At 38.4% G+C, this 18,641-nt stretch overlaps 1 protein-coding gene and 2 pseudogenes across 2 annotated transcripts in view; all 3 read right to left on the bottom strand.

Annotated features, from left to right (window-relative positions):
• Window positions 1-222: 222 nt before the first annotated feature.
• On the bottom strand, window positions 223-1,912 carry LOC116418836 (annotated as a pseudogene).
• Window positions 1,913-7,113: 5,201 nt separating this feature from the next.
• On the bottom strand, window positions 7,114-7,767 carry LOC111524480 (annotated as a pseudogene). The gene has a single exon (XR_002725799.3). The product of XR_002725799.3 is annotated as a 60S ribosomal protein L21 pseudogene (transcript).
• A 6,022-nt stretch (window positions 7,768-13,789) lies between these two features.
• Window positions 13,790-18,641, bottom strand: part of FBXO33 (F-box protein 33) — a 31,884-nt gene continuing 27,032 nt past the window's right edge. Inside the window, exons 2-4 of the mRNA XM_023189670.1 lie at window positions 18,508-18,618; window positions 17,280-17,965; window positions 13,790-15,896 (exon numbers count right to left, since the gene is read on the bottom strand). Coding sequence (XP_023045438.1) covers window positions 15,625-15,896; window positions 17,280-17,965; window positions 18,508-18,618 — 1,069 coding nt within the window. The 3' untranslated portion in view covers window positions 13,790-15,624. The remainder of the gene's footprint in view (window positions 15,897-17,279; window positions 17,966-18,507; window positions 18,619-18,641) is intronic.

Raw genomic sequence — 18,641 nt, 5'->3', positions numbered from 1 at the left:
ATGTTTTACATTTTGTTAACTGAAATTAAACCTGACAAACCCAAAGATCTACAAAACTGACACTCATGTTATTTTAGATGATGAGGTAGGTTGTTTCCTATGCAGTAAAGTGAAGATAACAAAAAAAATCCACACAACTTCCAAATCCTCTTAAATAAATTTCGGGTTACAGTCACTTTCACAAACAAGACATTCATAAACTGTAAAGTAGAGAGGTTATACTCAGGCAGGTTCTGTACTTGATGTGTTACTTGGAGATTCAATAATCAGTCTTGGGTCAATCAACTCTCTCCAAAATACAGTGATTTTGCTCTCCTGTGTCACAGAGTACTCCACTAACTCGGTTCCATTTTCATTGTGATAAACCAAATCAAATTTCCCAGGTTCTCTCAAGGCAAGTAAGGATGGTAGAATTTCTGTATCTACTTGCTGGGTCTTTGGATTAGGGCTTAATATTCTTCTGGATGTTAGTTCTAAAAGCTTAAATGCAATCTTTTCTCCAACTTGAGGGGCAGCTGCTTACAGTGGTAACAGACTATAGTCCTCCTTGTGTGTCTTTAACGGATTCTGGATAATAGATGAATTTGTTACCACGTCACTTAATTGCTGTTGCCTCTGGTTGTCAGTGCTTCTATTTCCAAATACAGGAAACAGGATGCCGTCATCCTCAACCTCTCCCCCGCATGCCCCGTCCCCTAGCTCCCTTCCAAGAAAAAAGGTTCTCTCCTCTACCCCATCCTCTTCCTAAACTAGTGGGGAGAGACACACTAGGAGATGGACCAGGAGTCTGTCCACCACCATTTGAGCCAGAATGCCTCCATCCAGCAGCACCTGCAGTATGTGATGACAACTCTGGTCCTGGACAACCTCTTCCTGCAAAAAGGCCTACTGCCTTTAAGAAACCAGCAGCACACTCCAGGGTGCTTGATGACATCAAGCATTGGTCATCTGACTCTGAACTACAGTCTGAAATAGAAGATGTTCCAGAAGTCTTGTCCTTGCTGGGGGTAAGGCTAAAGCCAGATTTTATACCCAGTTTGTCTGCACTTGTATTTTTGGTAGAGGGTCCTTCCTTTGATAGCTCAGTTGGTAATTTCTCTGAGGAATTTCTGGCCTCCAAAGTGACTTTGCTGGGACCATCACTGATAGATTCATCACAAGACTCAGCCTCCGAGAAGGAACTGGGACTCTCTTTTGAGCAAACGCTTACACTTCCTTTCCTTTTGGCTTTAACAGGCTGTTTCTAGCAGAACCTTTTGGAGAACTACATCTCTGATTGGCCCAGTCTTTTACTGCCTGTACTTCTGGAGACTTGGTATTCTTGGCCTTTTTTTTAATATTCACTTTTCTCTTTTTTCTTTGCTGATTTTCTTTTGGTCTCTTTGTTATCATCACCCGCTGTGCCACAGGTTGCTTTATTTTTTTTCTCTTTTTTTTTGGCTGACAGTCTGATCTGTAACAGCTTTTGGTTCCAGATCCAAGACCTTCTCATTATTGTTATTGTTCTCTTGCCTCTTCCGATGCTTCTTTGAATATTTGTAATCTGGTTCGGTTTCTTCATCCTCTAACTGAAATGCCCACTTCTTGCTTTTCTAAGTGATAAATTAGCGTCACCATTACTGATGATTACAGAATTCTCAGCAACTCCTCTCTCTTCTAATTTAACTCTGAGGCAGTTGTTGTCTCTCACCAGGCGCACGCTCTCCGCCTGGGGCAGGAGCCCCCACTCAAGGTAGAGGCCTAGGAGGGCCCCAGAACTGCAGCTGAAGCGCTGGTGGATGAGACTAGTGAGATCTGTGACGACTCGTCAGCTGTTCAAATCGACCAGAAGCCAGAAGGCCATACAGTGCAGGGTAGCTGGCGGTGGGTAATCAAATTGAAGCCTTAGCCTAACCGTTTCGGAGGCTGCCATCTTGCTCCGTGCTCAACGGAAGCCGACTTTCAAGTCTTATTGTTTAAGGAATACATTTTATAAGACTATAGCTACCATAGATAGCATTTCATCTGATGGATTTGGGAAAAGTAAAGTGAAAACCTGAAAAGGATTCACCATTCTAGATGCCATTCAGAGTATTTGTGATTCACAGGAGATCAAGGTATCAACTTTGTAAGTACTTTGTAAGGAGTGGCTTCCATGGATGGAATCCATGGAATGATTTTGAGGGGTCTAAGACATCAGCGGAAGAGGTCACTGCATATGTGGTAGAAATAGCAGGAAAACTAGAATCAGAAGTGGAGCCTGACAATGTGACTAAAGTGCTGCTGCAATCTCATGATAAAACTTGAACAAATGAGGAACTGCTTCTATGGATCGGCCAAAAAGTGCGTTTTTGAGGTGGAATTTACTCCTGTTGAAGATGCTGTGAACACTGTTGAAATAACAAAATATTTCAAATATTCCATACATTTAAGTCAATAAAGCTGCCGCAGAGTACAAGACGATTGAGTCCAATTTTGAAAGAAGTTCTGTGGGTAAAAAGCTATAAAACATCATGGCATACTACAAGGAAAATGTCCACAAAAAGAAGGAATGGATGCGGCAAATTTCATTGTTGTCTCATTTAAGAAATTGCCAGATCCACTCCAGCCTTCATCGACTAGTACCCCCATCAGTCAGCAGCCATCAACATGGAGGTGATATCCTCCACCAGGAAAAAGACTGACTTGCTGAAGGCTCAGATTATTGTTAGCATTTTTTAGCAATATTTTAAAAGTTAAGGTCTGTACATGTTTTAGACATAATGCTATTGTACACCTAATACATTTCAGTATAAACATAACTTCCATATGAATTGTGAAACCAAAAAGTGTGTGACCTGCTATATTGTATTATTCTCTTTATTGCAGTGGTCTGGAACTGAACCTGCGGTATCTCTAAGGTACAGCTGTACCCTAATGCCAAGTTCCCCCATCTGCTAATCATTTAGTGCCTTATGGAGAAACAACTGTTTTTATCAGAAATTAGAATTTAACTTTGGTCAATATACAAGGCTGTTGATAAAGTAAGGCATACCCATGTATTTACTGACAGCTATGCAAACAATCTTACCTTTTTTTCTTCATGTTTCTTTTAGAGAGGCAGTTTGTTTTATTCTGCTGCATTGTTACTGTAATTTCAAACTTTATAATTTAAACCTTTTTTCCACATCTTTCCACATCCTTTTAAGTCTATAAATTTTATGTCCTTACCCAATTCCTCTGAAAAATGTTTTCCAGATGTAGCGATACTGTAAAATTAATGCCAACCCAAATGTTAATATGCCATTCATTTGAGAAACATATCTGAGAGTCTTCTGTGTGCTCGTGTGTCTGGAATCGGTGGGTTCTTGGTCTCACTGACTTCAAGAATGAAGCCGCGGACCCTTGCGGTGAGTGTTACAGTTCTTAAAGACTGTGCGGAGTTTTTTCTTTCTGATGTTCGGATGTGTCCGGAGTTTCTTCCTTCTGGTGGGTTCATGGTCTCCGTGGCTTCAGGAGTAAAACTGCAGACCTTTGCGGTATTACAGCTCTTAAAGGCGGCGCGTCTGCAGTTATTCCTTCCTTTGATCCGGAGTTGTTCCTTCCTCCCCTTGGGCTCATGGTCTAGCTGGCTTCAGGAGTGAAGCTGCAGGCCTTGGCAGGGAGTGTTACAGCTCATAAAGACCACGCATGAGCAGCAGTAAGATTTACTGCAAACAGCAAAGCTTCCCCACCATGGAAGGTAAGGCTAGAGGGTTTCCACTGCTGGCTCGCCCATCCTGCTTTTATTCCCTTATCTGACCCCACCCACATCTTACTGCTTTTACAGAGAGCTGATTGGTCCGTTTTACAGAAAACTGATTGGTCCGTTTTGACATGCTGCTGACTGGTGCGTTTACAAACCTTTAGCTAGACCCAGAGTGCTGATTGGTGCGTTTACAATCCTTTAGCTAGACAGAAAAGTTCTCCATGTCCCCACTAGATTAGCTAGACAGAGAGCGCTGATTGGTGTGTTTTTACAAACCTTTAGCTAGACCCAGAGTGCTGATTGGTGCGTTTACAACCCTTTAACTAGACACAAAAGTTCTCCAAGTCCCTTCACCCAGCCCAGAAACCCAGCCAGCTTCATATCTCACCCTCTGCTGGACCCAGCCCAGGCACTGTGGCAGCCCAGATCCCCCCATCAAGCCCTGCAGGCGCCTGCTAGCCGCGGGGCCCACTGAGCCCTGAGCCCGCGCCCACTTGGAACCCGCGTCCGTCGGAGAGCACCGCGCGCAGCCCTGGCTCCTGCCCGCGCCTCTTCCTCTTCCTCCACAGCTCCCTGGGAGCAGAGGGAGCTGGCTCCTGCCTCGGCCAGCTCCAGAGAGGGGCCCCACAGCACAGCGTCAGGCTTAAGGGCTCATCAAATGCAGCCAGAGCCAGGAGCGATCGAGGGCTGCTGGCACGTTGTCACCTCTCACTAGGCATGTTCTAAGTGCACAGGAAACAATCAAGAACAAGACGGACAAGGTCTGATCTTGTGGAACCTTACATTCTGTTAATAGCGGGGAGACAGATTTTAACAATGAATATGTTAAAAAGGCACTTGCAAATAGTGCATGCCAAAGAAAATGAAAACACATAATAATAGAATGTGTTCCAAAAAGCTGCTTTGAGGTGGTGAATTTTTTTAGCTGAGTTGTGAATAATAAAAAAGAATGTGAATATGGATAGGATAGCATTCCACAAAGAGGAAACAAGTACAAATATGGCGCTGTGCAGAAAGAAATGGGCTTTCATTTTCAGGGAAAGAAAGATGGCTGGTATGATATGGAGTGGAGTGAGCACAGGAGAGCCTGAGACTCGATCAGATCAAGAAGTAGGCAGGGCCAGGTTGTGCCTATCGTTTTTTTTTTTTCTTTTTTCCATGTCTGTATGAGAGATACGTTATGCCTGTCTTGAAGGCCATGTTAGGAAGTTAGTATTTTATTCTAAGAACAAGATGCCAGTGGAATATTTTTATATGACCTAACAACATATAAAATGAAAAGCACTTTTATTTGTGTGTAGAGAATGAACTTTAAGGGGAGAAAGATGGAAAGTAAAGAAATAAACTGAAAGACTATTGAAATAGTACAGCTGAGAGACAATGGTGGCAAGAAGAGATGGAGAAGGAAGAGAATTGGATGACCTTAGGATGTATTTTAAAGTTATAGCCAAGGAGTTGCTGGTGGATTAGATGTAGAGAGTGAGAGAAAAAAGGAATCAGGAGTGACTCTTGGATTTTGATTTGAGCAATTGGGTGAGCAATAATGCCATTTATGGAAATGGGAAAAACTGGGGAGAAAAGTTCTAGAGGGGGTGAAAATCAAGAACAGAGAATTCTATTGAAGAATACAGACTAGAGATTGCCCTATTAAGTTGGAGAGGCCCATTTAGACATCCCAGTGGAGATTACTAAGAAGGAAGTAAACTCTGTGAGTCTGGAGCTTGTGGAGGAAGGCACTTTAGGGCCAGGGAAACTAATCTGGGAGTCATCAGCTTACAGGTAACCATGCCAGTGGATGAAATTATGTGGGGAGTGAATGTAGACAGAGCTGTGAAAATTTTCACAGTTTACATCAAGTATGTATGGAAGTCGCTTAACACTTTCAATTTAGAAACCTTTGCGATACATTTGGGAAGGTTAAAAAAAAAAAAAGTGTCCATGAAATGCCTGAAAACCATGCCATCCCTTTCTGATGAATTTAAGCCTTGCAGTGCTTCTTCCAAGCCAAACATCCTCTGGCATGGTTTCCTCCTCCATGGGTCTAAAAGTTTTATGACAAAATAGAGAAATATATTTTTAATTAAGGGGATTAACCTCAGAGTGAGTGAGAACCTTCCTGCTTAGATTTGATGAATCTTTCTGGCATCTAGTAAGAGAAATTTTATCAAAAGGGAATGAGTATCAGTCTGTCTCGGACTATGTTTTACTTTTTTTCCTGTCACTTAGCTTTCTTGACTGATATGCTGGCGCTAAGTTTTAGGAGACCTTTGCATTAATCTGTTTCTCAGTAGGCTGTGCTGTGGGTATGTCTTACAAACAAGCAGCATAATTTGGCTACATACAAAGAGAATCCTTCTCTCAGGTTACTTTTCTGGATTGAGTGTGACTTAGGAATCCTTGCATGAAATGCTATTTATCTTCCTTCAAAGGTGAAGATTTACTGGTAATGGGATTTTTCTTGTGCTAGAAAACACCCATCCTAGATTACCTTCAGTTCAAACTATTTAAAACAGTATTTCAGAAATTTAAAATATTTCAATATTTGAAAATATTTAAAATTCTGTCTAGAATGCTCTTGTAAGCCAGAAAAATTCTAGTGACAATGTTGAAAAATTCTAGTGACAATGTTAACATTTATCCTATGAGGCTAAATGTGACCTGTATGTTCCAGAATATTCAGGTGCAGCAGAGCTTGGAAATATGTAAATTAAAACGATTTCTTCCTGTATGTTTCAACTCCAAAGCTAGTTTTGATGCTTTAATTTCATGTATATTCTAACAGATTACATGATATTTAGTCATGTGTTGAATTTGTACAATGCATTATGCATTAGCTTTTAAAAAGTTTTCATACCTATTTGTAGTGGCTTTATATCCAGTGATTAGGCAGGACAGCTGTTAAAATTCCTGCCACAGACAGAGCTAGTAATGTGCCTGGGCTGGAATCCAGACTATATTTCTATAAGATAAGGACCCTTAAGCAAACAACAAACATAACTACAATACCAGTGTCCATCCTTTAAAATCCCAATAATTTCCTAATATCATCAAATACCACCTAACATCCAGGAATCATAAAGATCCATTCATATTTTTGCAATTGTCTTTAAAATGTTTTTTTTTTTTTTTTGGTTTGAATCAGTATCTAAATAAGGTCCAAATAGTATCTTCAGAGTGTCTGTTTTACTTTTGTCTTTAAATCCATGCAAAAAAATCTTAAAGTCTAGCTTACATAGTGTTTTAGTAAGATTATAGTATAATTGTTATATATTATCAAAGAATCTACTATGTCAAAAGAATATTTTGGAGGAAAAAAATAAGGTAACTATGTAGATCTGAAAAAGTTTTATCAGTCAACTTTTTTTGTCCAGCCCAGAGGTCTTTTATTTATTTATTTATTTTAACACCTATTATGCCATGAATTCATTGGGAATAGGTTCCAGCAGCTCAGGCTCCTTCCCATTGGTTCTCACAAAGCGTGCTTCTCTGGGTGGAGCAGGCTGGCGCTTCAGTTGAACCCAGGTACCTTTCTCTTTGGCTTCTTTCTTTTTCTGATCATTTTCCTTCACACGTTTCAGGAAGCCATCTCGGCTCTTAGAGTGCTTAATGTGCTCAATACACACATTAATTCTCTTGGCAAGAATCTTGCCCTTAACTTGTTTGTTTGCAATGCCAACAGCATGCTGGGTAACATTGTAGACTCTTCCGGCTTTGCCATGGTAACACTTGTGGGGCATCCCTTTTTGAACAGTACTCATTCCCTTGATGTCTACCATATCACCTTTCTTATAGATTCGCATATACGTGGCCAAAGGAACAACTCCATGTTTTCTAAAAGGCCTGGAGAACATATTTCGGGTGCCTTTCCTCTTTCCCTTTGTGTTCGTCATTTTGGCGAATTACTGGAAGATGGCGGTTCCGGCGGAAAGGTGATCTGTGAAGTTTATGACATGATGTCAAAATAGTCTGTTGATTTTATTAATTTAGTGGAAAACATGATCAATTCAGTCAGCTCAGGTATTAACAAAACTGCAAATTAATTAGCCTTTAAAAAATGTCTTCTATTTGTTGGGTCCACATATACAGCCAAGATAATATTTATAAAGGACCACAATTATATATTGACCACAATTATGTATAAGACCACTTCAGGTCAGGTGTGGTGGCTCACGCCTGTAACCCCAGCACTTTGGGAGGCCGAAGTGGGTGGATCTTGAGGTTAGGAGATGGATACCATCCTGGCCAACATGTTGAAACCCTGTCTCTACTAAAAATACAAAAATTAGCTGGGTGTGGTGGCACGTGCCTGTAGTCCCAGCTACTCTGGAGGCTAGGAATGAGAATCGCTTGAACCCGGGAGGCAGAGGTTGCAGTGAGCTGAGATCGCACCACTGTAGTCCAGCCTGGTGACAGAGCGAGACTCCATCTTAAAAAAAAAAAAAAAAAAAAAAAAAAAAAAAACCACTTGAAAATCTTTAATAATGTCACCTCAGTTGAGTAGTTCTTAGCTTTCAGAAATAATTACAACTATAGTGCAGTGCCTATTCTAATTTTAGAGCTGTCTTGTCTAACAATTGGCTAATCACATACCAACTTTTTTTTTTTGAGACAGAGTCTCACTGTCACCAGGCTGGAGTGCAGTGCTGTGATCTTGGCTCACTGCAACCTCTGCCTCCGGGGTTCAAGCGATTCTCCTGCCTCAGCCTACAGAGTAGCTGGGACTATAGGCTTGCACCACCATGCCCAGCTAATTTTTGCATTTTTAGTAGAGATGGGAGTTTCACCATGTTGATCAGGATAGTCTCGATCTCTTGACCTTGTGATCTGCCCGCCTCAGCCTCCCAAAGTGCTGAGATTACAGGCGTGAGCCACTGCACCTGGCCAATTATGTATTTCTTATTAAAGATTAGAATAAAATTATATGCATAGATTAGGTTATATAGTACACATACACACTTTGTATGTGTTACATGTGTTAGGCATAAATTCATACACTTACATGATGATCATTCTGTTGCTTTGTGATTCCACAGATTTGGTGATACTGATAAATATACCAAGGGCAGTTTCATATAATGAAGGAGTTCTATCATCTGGGTTTAAATTCTACCCAAACTCTTAACTGGCTTTACGACCTTAGACACAATTGTTAATTTTTCTATCCCTGTTTCCTTATACGTGAAATGAAATGATATCTACTCCAAAGTTGCTGTGAGAATTAAATGACAAAATACTTGTTTGTGAAATGCTCAAAATAGTGCTTTGCGCATAGTAAATAGTTAATACATATAAGTTATGGCATGTCTTAGCCAATTTATTAACATTGTTTCTTAGAGAATTTACTTGTGTGTGTTTTTTTTTTTTTTGAGATGGAGTCTGGCTTTTGTCACCCAGGCTGGAGTGTAGTGGTGCGATCTCGGCTCACTGCAACCTCCGCCTCCCGGGTTCAAGCTTCTCCTGCCTCAGCCTCCTGAGTAGCTGGGATTACAGTTGTCCGCCACCACGCCCGACTAATTTTTGTACTTTTAGTAGAGATGGGGTTTCGCCATGTTGGCCAGGCTGGTCTCCAACTCCTGACCTCAGGTGATCTGCCTGCCTCGGCCTCCCAAAGTGCTGGGATTACAGGCGTAAGCCACCATGCCCAGCCTTAAGTGTGTATTTTGTAGCTAAAGGCTAGTCTTTTAAATACATACTTTTATTTTAGCCATCTTCAGTAGAAATATTTCCAAAATGTATTAAATGCTCCATTAATTTATCCCAATATTCTGAACACAGTGTAATATTTTTATATGGATTCAAGTTCATTACAAATACTTACCATTGCCCTGTATTTCAGGCTTGTTATAGGGGTTGAAGTCTGTTTCAAACACCAAAATGGCCTAAGACTGATTATGTTCTCGCTTTCATGAATGTGTAAGCTTCTGTGCCTTTCACAGTCACCTCTTTCCCTTCCCTTTCTAATCCACTGTAGACTGAGAAACCTGATAAACAGGTTTATTAGAATTATGCTGAGAAGAAGACAAAGTGAGCTAGAAGGAATTGGAAATGGCTCTTCTGAGTGTGACACCTTTACCCATTAGTCAGGGACTAATCCAGTGCCACGAGTCTTTTATATTTATATCTGGATCCTTGGCTACACTTCAAATAGCTGAGGTTGTTGGATATAATGTCCATATTAAATAAGTATTCATCTAATGACAATAGTGCTTTAAACTGAAATATGGTAGAGTCATTTACAGTGCCATTTTGCAGCTTTATTGAGGTGTAATTGGCAAAACTTGCATATATTTAAGGTACACAATGTGTTTTGATATATGTATATAGTGCGAAATGATTACAATACTCAAGCTAATTAAAATATCACCTCATATAGTTACCATTTTTGGTGTGGTGAGAACACCTGAGATCTACTCTTAACAAATTTCAAATATACATTAACACGTCACATACTGTAAGTTAAATCTCCAGAATTTATTAATTTTTAATTGAAAGTTTGTACCCTTTGACCAGTATCTCCCCTTTTCCCCCACACAGTGACATATTTTGAAAAACCTATTTAGAACTTCCCTGCAAACAACTAGGCCTTAAACTCTCAGTAGATCTTTGAGCCTCTTTCAAGTTACCGTGATTCAGTAATGCATGAAAGGATAGAAAGCAATACTCTGTCCTTCTGCCTTGGTCACTGCCATCGTTTGAATGTGTCCCCCTTCAAAATTCATAGTTTAATCCCCAATACAAGAGTTGGAAAGTGGGGTCTTACAGAAGTTTAGGTCATGAGGGCTTCACCCTCAATAATGGATTATTGATTGCCCCTATGAAAAGTGCTTACGAAAGTAGGTTAGCTCTCTCTCCCCTCTGCCATATCATACAGTGTTGCTTTGGAGGATGTTGCATTCAAGGTGCCATCTTGGAGGTGGAGATAGAGCCCTCACCTCACACCAAACCTGCTGGTGTCTTGATCTTGGGCCTCCCAGCCTCCAGAACTGTGAGAAATCAATTAGTATTCTTTATAAATTACCCAGTTTCAGATCTTCTGTAATAGCACAAAATGGACTAAAACAGTTGACTTTAGACTCAGGATTATGAAACAAGTCAGTCCATGAACATTCATTTGTTGGCAACTTGGATCAGTAAATTACAAATTATTTTTAAAAATAGAAAATAACAAAATATGAATGCCTATGCCCAGTTACAGATAAAATGACCTTCATGTCCATCCATACTGATCCTTGTCCTCATGCCTGCCTCATAGGTAAGCACTCTTGTGAAGAGGGTGTGAATGTTTTTTGTTTTTCATTATGAGAGAGTATATATTGAAGGATGCATTCAGAGCTAAAAGGCAAATAAACTGATAACTGACAGAATATATAAGCTTAAGGAGGAAAATGAATGACAAAATTTCTAGTGATCAAGAGTAAATAGCTTTTTAAAAACAGATGGTAAGTAGGCTGGGTACAGTAGCTCATGCCTGTAATTCCAGCACTTTGGGAGGCGAAGGTGGGAGGATAGCTTGAGGTCAGGAGTTCAAGACCAGCCTGGCCAACACGATAAAACCCCAACTCTACTAAATACAAAAATTAGCTGGGCTGGGTGGCATATGCCTGTAGTCCCAGCTACTTGGTAGGCCCAGGAGGTGGAGGATGCAGTGAACTGAGATTGCACCACTGCACTCCAGCCTGGGTGACAGAGTGAGACTCTGTCAAAAAAAAAAAAAAAAAAAAAAAAAAGATGGTAAGTACTAAATTCCTATAGCATTTAGATTCCATTATACATATTTTAAGTAGTCATGTATATAATTTAAACTGCTAATGTTTATAGCTGCTAAGATTATGACCAATGTTATATGTTTAACTTAAAAATATGCAAAGGCGTACATTTTTAGGGGCTAGGAAAACAAGTTAGAAAACATGGGATTAAAGAATACATCTAAAAGTGAAAATTCTGGGTTACAGGGCACAGGCAGCTTCAACTTTACAAGATACTGCAAGTTTGCTTTCCAAAATGGATATATCCAGTTCCAGCTGTTTCCTCTTCCTTGCCAACACATGGTGTATCTTGCCCTTTTAAAAAATCTTTCAGAAAGGACGATTCAAGTATCCCCTGAAAACTTACTTATGATACATCATCCATTTCTTTCCACAACCAGCAAACCAAATTTATTAGTATACTGTACCAGAGGTGATACCCTGCAAGGACACCTAATGAGTCCTGGGGTGGCTGGAGCCTGGGTTGGTTGCCTTCTGATGCTTTCAGGCTCTTCTGAGCAGTGGGTGTGGAGCTGATTCTGAAAGTAGGCCCCGGACAGAGAGCAAACTCACTCACTACTCCTGGCCAGATGAGAGTCACTGTCCATCACAGAAAAGGAGGGGCAGTCTACAAAGCTGTGAAATCAATACGTTCCAGGTGTTCAAAGAGCAGGAAGGAACCCCAAGTGTGAAGGCCCCCAGGTGTGGCTAGTTGGATTTGAAAGGGTTGGGAGCTGGAGGTGGGAGGGCGGCTTCCTGCAGCCTCTAACTGCCTTCACATATATATAAAGTTGGTGGCTGTTTACTCTTCAGTGGTGTCTCACCTAACAGGATTATGTAAGGGAGATCACAAATTAGAGCATCATGATTTTAAAATAATTCTAACAAACATCAATTTGAATTTAAAATTAACTCACAACATTATTTCCCAAAGAAAAAGAAGCGTTAAATTTCTTAGTTTCAACTGCATAAATTATGGGTTATTTTTTAAAAAGATCTAAAAATTACCTGTTTGTGGGGTGTTTCTCATTGGTGACAGTATTAAAACATTTTAATCAAATGTTAATTAAATCAATTAAAACATCTGGCAAGATTTTACTTGAAAGTTCCAAATTCAGTATTTTTTCCTCAAATCTTCTACATTTTTCATCAATTATATAATTTAAAAAAAGTAATTTTCCTCTAATTCTTTCTGGTTTATACCAGTATGCTGTACAATATTTTCTATGTGTACTACAACATGACAAAGGTTGGGAAACATGGATACAATGTGGTATGTTCCCTGGGTATCATTCACATGTGCTATGTTACTCCATTAGCACGGTGTTATGTTACTGGCTTCATAAGGATCCAATCTGATTCATGCTCTAAGTCCGAAGCAAGTTCCTGCATCTTTGTGTTCAATTTCTGCATCTTTGTGGTGGGGAAATGGAAAGTAATTTTAGATAGATACGTAAATTTCATATAGTTTAATAAGCTATGTTTTGAAAATATTTAATACTTTTGTTTAAAGATGATCTTGTGTATCTGTGAGCTACTGAGCTAACAGCAATGGAAAATTTCAATGAAGAATCGGAATTTTAGCTAGACAAGTCCAATCCTTCATTTTAGAGATGAGGAAACCAAAGCTGAAAGAGGTGTTTGTGCTCGGAGCCAGAGCTTAGACTAGAAAATAGATGTCAAGCCTCCAAAATTTAGAGCTTCACTACAATGACCTTAACTTGCATGCTATTCACATTAGATTTTACTTTTTCATACATTTTGGGTATGTCTTAAATATATACTTAAACATGTTGATTCATTCAAAGGAGTTAGATATTCCAGGAAGTAATGAAGTGGTAAGTATAAGGACAATTATTTGTGAACACCAGATTATTCCAAGATAAAGCAGTACCTGGAAGAGTCAATGTCTGGAATGATAAGGAAGGGAAGATGGAAGGAAGAAAAGAAGTCCTTTTGTTTCCTATAAATAAGAGCTGTGAATCTCAACAACCAAGAACAGAGATTAGAATACCAAAATAAAGGAATATAGGGGTTTATGAAGAATTTAATATTGGCATATCTAAGTATTTCTGCATTTGGTATCTTTTAAAAAACAGCCCCTCTAGTCTATAAATTAAGTTTTACCATATTGATAATGTATTCTAGGTGCATAATATATTGAGATTTTGGGCTAAGAAATCCAGTGTTTGCTTTTAAGCTTGTATTTTGTCAAAGTGAATTTTTGTAAAAAAATTCTCCAAACTATTCAGCTAAGACTTTTTATAATGTATTCTAAAATTTAAGCTTTGCTGCACCAGAATACAACCAGAATACTAACACATTATTATACACAATGTAAGGATTATTGCAGTTTATTTAACACTAAAAGTAGTCATGCTTCATATACAATAAAATATATTACAATGATCATTTTTAATGCTTTATTCATTGATTAAAAGAATATACATTTAACATAAACCATACAACATCAGTCATCAGGTCAAACATTCAGCTGGTTTCCTTACAGTTTCTGTCAGGAGTTATTTTATCTGATCACATTTATAAGATAAAATCTCACCACATCTGGCATTTACACACACTGTGCCAGTGGATTCACACTACTGATGTACATATAAAATCCGCATGGTATGTGCTCACTGGAGACAAAACAGTGCATACCTGTCAAAAGGTCATTTTAATATAAGATGGTAAAACCATTTGTAAAACACATATAAACTTTTTTCCATAAATAGAATCATATCTGGACATCTGTTGCATAAATTGTGTTTCCAAAGCTTACAATAGAGCAGCCAGGTCTCAGCACTGCTGGGCACCCAGGTTGGCTACTTACTTTATTATTGCAGACTGTCCTTTAACATTAAATGCACAACATTCGTACCACTTAAAACTGGGGTCAGGTGGAAGTCTCACAGAGACCACGTCTGTACCGCGGTTGCCCTGAAACAGTTAATAGGCTTTTAAAGCCTCTCAGATATAACAAGGTTTTAAAACATACTTCATGGAATGTTCTTCATGTATCATAGCAGCTCATACCTGTGATAGAACAAGCTTTCAGTTTTTCCTTTCTTTCCTTTACATTCACTATTCACAGTGAAACAGGTGCATGTTTTTTTTTTTTTTTTTTTGTTTTGTTTTGTTTTTTCAGAGTTCTGAGGTTGCTGACTGAGCCACAGCACAGCTGTGTACCACAGGTCGAAATTCGACCTTAAATATTACAATCTAGCAGTATCTGGCTGGCCAGAGTGGGCCGGCCCCTGCCAGCATGTGGGCACTTCTTCATTAAGTCTATTCTTTGGCAGCTGACACGCGTGCTGACAGAGAAAAATCCAGTGACTTGTTGTTAGGGATTTCACGACTAATGTTTTTGCAAGCATGTGTATTTACAAGTCTGTATTTTTATTTCCTTTAGGAGGTTTTACTCTGAAATACAGTTTCTTTCTTCCCCCACTATTTGAAATCTGGGCTAAATGAATGTGTAATGTAATTGATGAATAAAATTATGTCAAATATAGTTAAAAAAAATCCAACGATTTCAGTATTCATGTTTATGTAAATGCATTTTTTTTTTTTTAAAAAGGATTAAGCAGTGTTCTAGTACTATACAAAATTCAAAATGGTAACTGGTGATACCGACTATTAGATATGTAATGAAAGTTAAAGTCTTGGCTTTTGTGTTACAGATAATTCATTTGGGATATTATTTATCTTCCATTTGAAATCAAAATTAATGAAATGCTATCAGAATGCATGGATGCAGTGCATTGCATATAAATCTACCAGGCTATGGATATATATCTATATATGTATAAAAATATTTTGGCTCCTGAGCTCTGAACTCTGACACACAAAGAATAAAAACGTCAAAAAGGCAGAGTAACTCAGTGAAAAATAAAGTTAGCCAGCAACCTCAGACAATCTTCGGCTGTATATCCTTAAGGTTTGCTAACAAGTCCATTAACCGTGAAAGCCCTATACATTGTCACTTTGAACTTCTAAACCAATACCCGACTACGTTCTTTGATCAAGAAGTAGAATATACATATATAATTCTATAAAGCTAATACTGATTAAACACAGCACAAAAGGATTAATTCACACTATTGGAAAAAAAAAACATAATAGGACCCTACTTGCATATGTAACCACAGGAATTCTACATTTAAAAAAAAGCTAAATGTCTTCACTGAAGCTTTGCATCTCTCTGTAAAAATGACGATTTGGTTCAGTGAAGACACTGAGTGATTCGATGTCCATGACTGCGTGCCAAGGTTGACCCAGGCCCAGGGATACCTGCTCAATAAGGTTATGCACTGGATCTACATCCTGGTCGGCCAGTTCACCTTGGTCAAAATCAATGCTTTCTTCGGTGACTTCAAGCACTTTCAGATCAGAGCCCCGAAGACGAGCAATGGCAATGAGGTTGTGTGCCCATACCGTGTAACCTGAAAAATTAACAAAAGACAATACTGTCATTTCCTTTTCTCTTTGATAAGTCTGTCTTTTCCTCATTCAAAGCTTCTAGAGAAGCTTCAAATTTGTATCTCACTTACCATTTTGGTCTTTTTCCTTTAGAAATATATTGAAATTGGAATAGGAAACATGGTTGTATAGCCCAGAAAAAAAAAAAAGGCTACAAGTTGTGTTCAAGAGTACCACTATAGGTGGTGAACTGGCAGTGGATCTAATCCTTTATGATACTACTTCATTCAGTAAAATAGACATTTAAAGTATATACAAATAAATTTTACAGCTTTGGGTAACGATGTACCATAAGGATGAAATTTTTAGTTCATATATACACGTATCTGTTAACCACACATGGTAAATGTATTTTTCATTTGCGAAAAATCATCTCCTATAATGCTTCACAAAGTTACGAAGTGACACTTTAAACTGTTAATTGTCAGTAGCAAGTATGTAAATTATAAAACAATCATGGGAATGATATACACCAACTTCAAAATAATAACTACTTCCGGGAAGGAATAAAGGGGGATGAATGTGGGGAGCTTTAGCTTAAAGAAGAAAAAGGCTTTAAAAAGACTGGCTTAAATTAACTTTTAAATAACCTGATTTGTCTTTACCCCACTGTGTTTACCACTTTCAGTACTGATCTAGTCTTTTCTACCACCTCTGACGACTAGCATAAAGCAAGACTTGAAAAGCAAGACATACATTCCCAAATACAAAGGGACACTAAAAAAAAATAATGAAACAGTGCTGGTAAGATAGCTAATAAGAGAGTTTAAGACATTCTTATAGACTACTTTGTAATTATCTTACAAGTATCTGAAAAAGGAAGTAAATTTATTTGTCAGAATACCAACTCTCGATCCAAATGAGAACAGGTCACATTAAAATGAAAGAAGCATATCAATGGAACCATTGTTAAAAAAAATTGCACACATTAATACTTTGATATCAAGAACCTAAACGATGAGGTAGTGAGCATGAAAGAAATAATACGTTCTCTTCCCCCGCGCTATGTTTTAAGGGGTCGGGTGATTAGAGGAAATGTATCTACCACAGGTATGTGTGCTTTCTTAGACAGTTAAATTAATTTCATTGATTTTTTTTTTTTGAAATACTGCCAATCAAATGATGGACAAAAAAGTAACAGGGAAGCTGGAGCAGAACACTTAGGGTTAAATATGATTTTCCTTTTGTAAGTGATATATCTTGCAAGCTTTAGAAAGCATAAGAATCTGCATATCAAGTTGATACAAGATTTCTTGATACTATAAAGGTCAGTGCTCTCTCTTTACTGGCATAAAATGTTTTCGGTGTAATTCCAGTATTAGATTATAATGAACAAAATCACCTACCATGAATTGCCAGAAGCGAGAGCTTTGTGCACCTCCATGCTAATAAAACCAACGGATCTTCATTTCGGTTGTCACTAAGATCTGGAAAACCAGACGTGTCAATCACATCATTCATTAAAATAAAATGAGTGAGGAACTTGTCATATTGCCTGGATATAAGATCAACAATAGCCCCTGAAACACAAGTGATATAGCTATCAAAATGAATCCTCTCTAGTGGTATACTGGGTTTCAGAATCTTTAACATATCTTCACTCTTGATATCAAAAGCCATTATATAGACCCGAAAGTTGGTGCTCTTTCGTGACAGGGCTTTCCAGTGCTCATCATTTGGCATGTTGTCCAGAGACTTGTGCATTACGGAAACATTGTGAACCAGAAGAGACAGTCGCTGCAAAGGCACATGGTTGCTATCAGTTAAGACTCTTGCCATCTCAGCTGTAAAGTCACAAAAATCCAAGGCAAGTGAGTGCAGATTCACGAATCGCTCCAGTTCAACTGCAGTAATAAGAGTGCTGTTACCAGGAATATTATTGTCAAGTAAACTCAGGTGCTCCATGGTGTTGGCAACAGCATTAGAGAGAGATGACAGCGATGTTGGCGTTACTATTTCCAGCATAAACCCACAGGACAGCCATTTCAGTTGCCTACTATTACTCAGGATTTCTTCAAACAGTTGCTGAATTCTATAAGGAAAACACATGCCACGGTGATCCCATTAACATTCAGTTCTAAACTTTTAACACTGACTTTTGAAAATAGGCAATGAAAAACATGCAATTTTGAGATCTAGTTTTCCTCATTAGGTAATTTCTATTCAACCCACAGTAAATACCATTAAAATTCACATTAAAATGTAATGAAAAGGTATATTAAACACACAGATCTACTAAACACACAGAAATATGTTCCTCATCCAAGAAAAGCACCACTTATACCCGTTTAGTAGAAAAGTATGATGACATACAATTTATGTTATAGCAAAGGCAAGTAGGGAAATAATTTTATATAGCAATAATTATTCACCAAGTTATCTGATTTGTCTTAAAGATTTATGAGATGGAATGGCAGATGCTGATCACTGTATTTCATCATTAAAACATTTCCAGGACCTATGTTCCTTTCAGGAAAAAAATCATTACTCTTCTGTTTGTATCTCATAATTTATTAGAAAAAACACATTATTAATAAATAGTACAACCTCCTTTCTATTAACCATGTAACTTACTGTTTAATTTTTTTGCCATCAGGGTCCACCTTGCTGAGGTATGTATTTGACAAACTTCCTTGCTGTTGTAGAACACTTATGTCTCCAAAAAGACTAAACTTCTGAAGGTTCCTACAAGAAAAATCATTAAAATG

Source organism: Piliocolobus tephrosceles, chromosome 6 (assembly GCF_002776525.5).
Source record: "Piliocolobus tephrosceles isolate RC106 chromosome 6, ASM277652v3, whole genome shotgun sequence".
In the NCBI taxonomy this organism is placed as follows: Eukaryota; Metazoa; Chordata; class Mammalia; order Primates; family Cercopithecidae; genus Piliocolobus; species Piliocolobus tephrosceles.
This window is presented reverse-complemented; position numbering and strand designations above follow the sequence as displayed.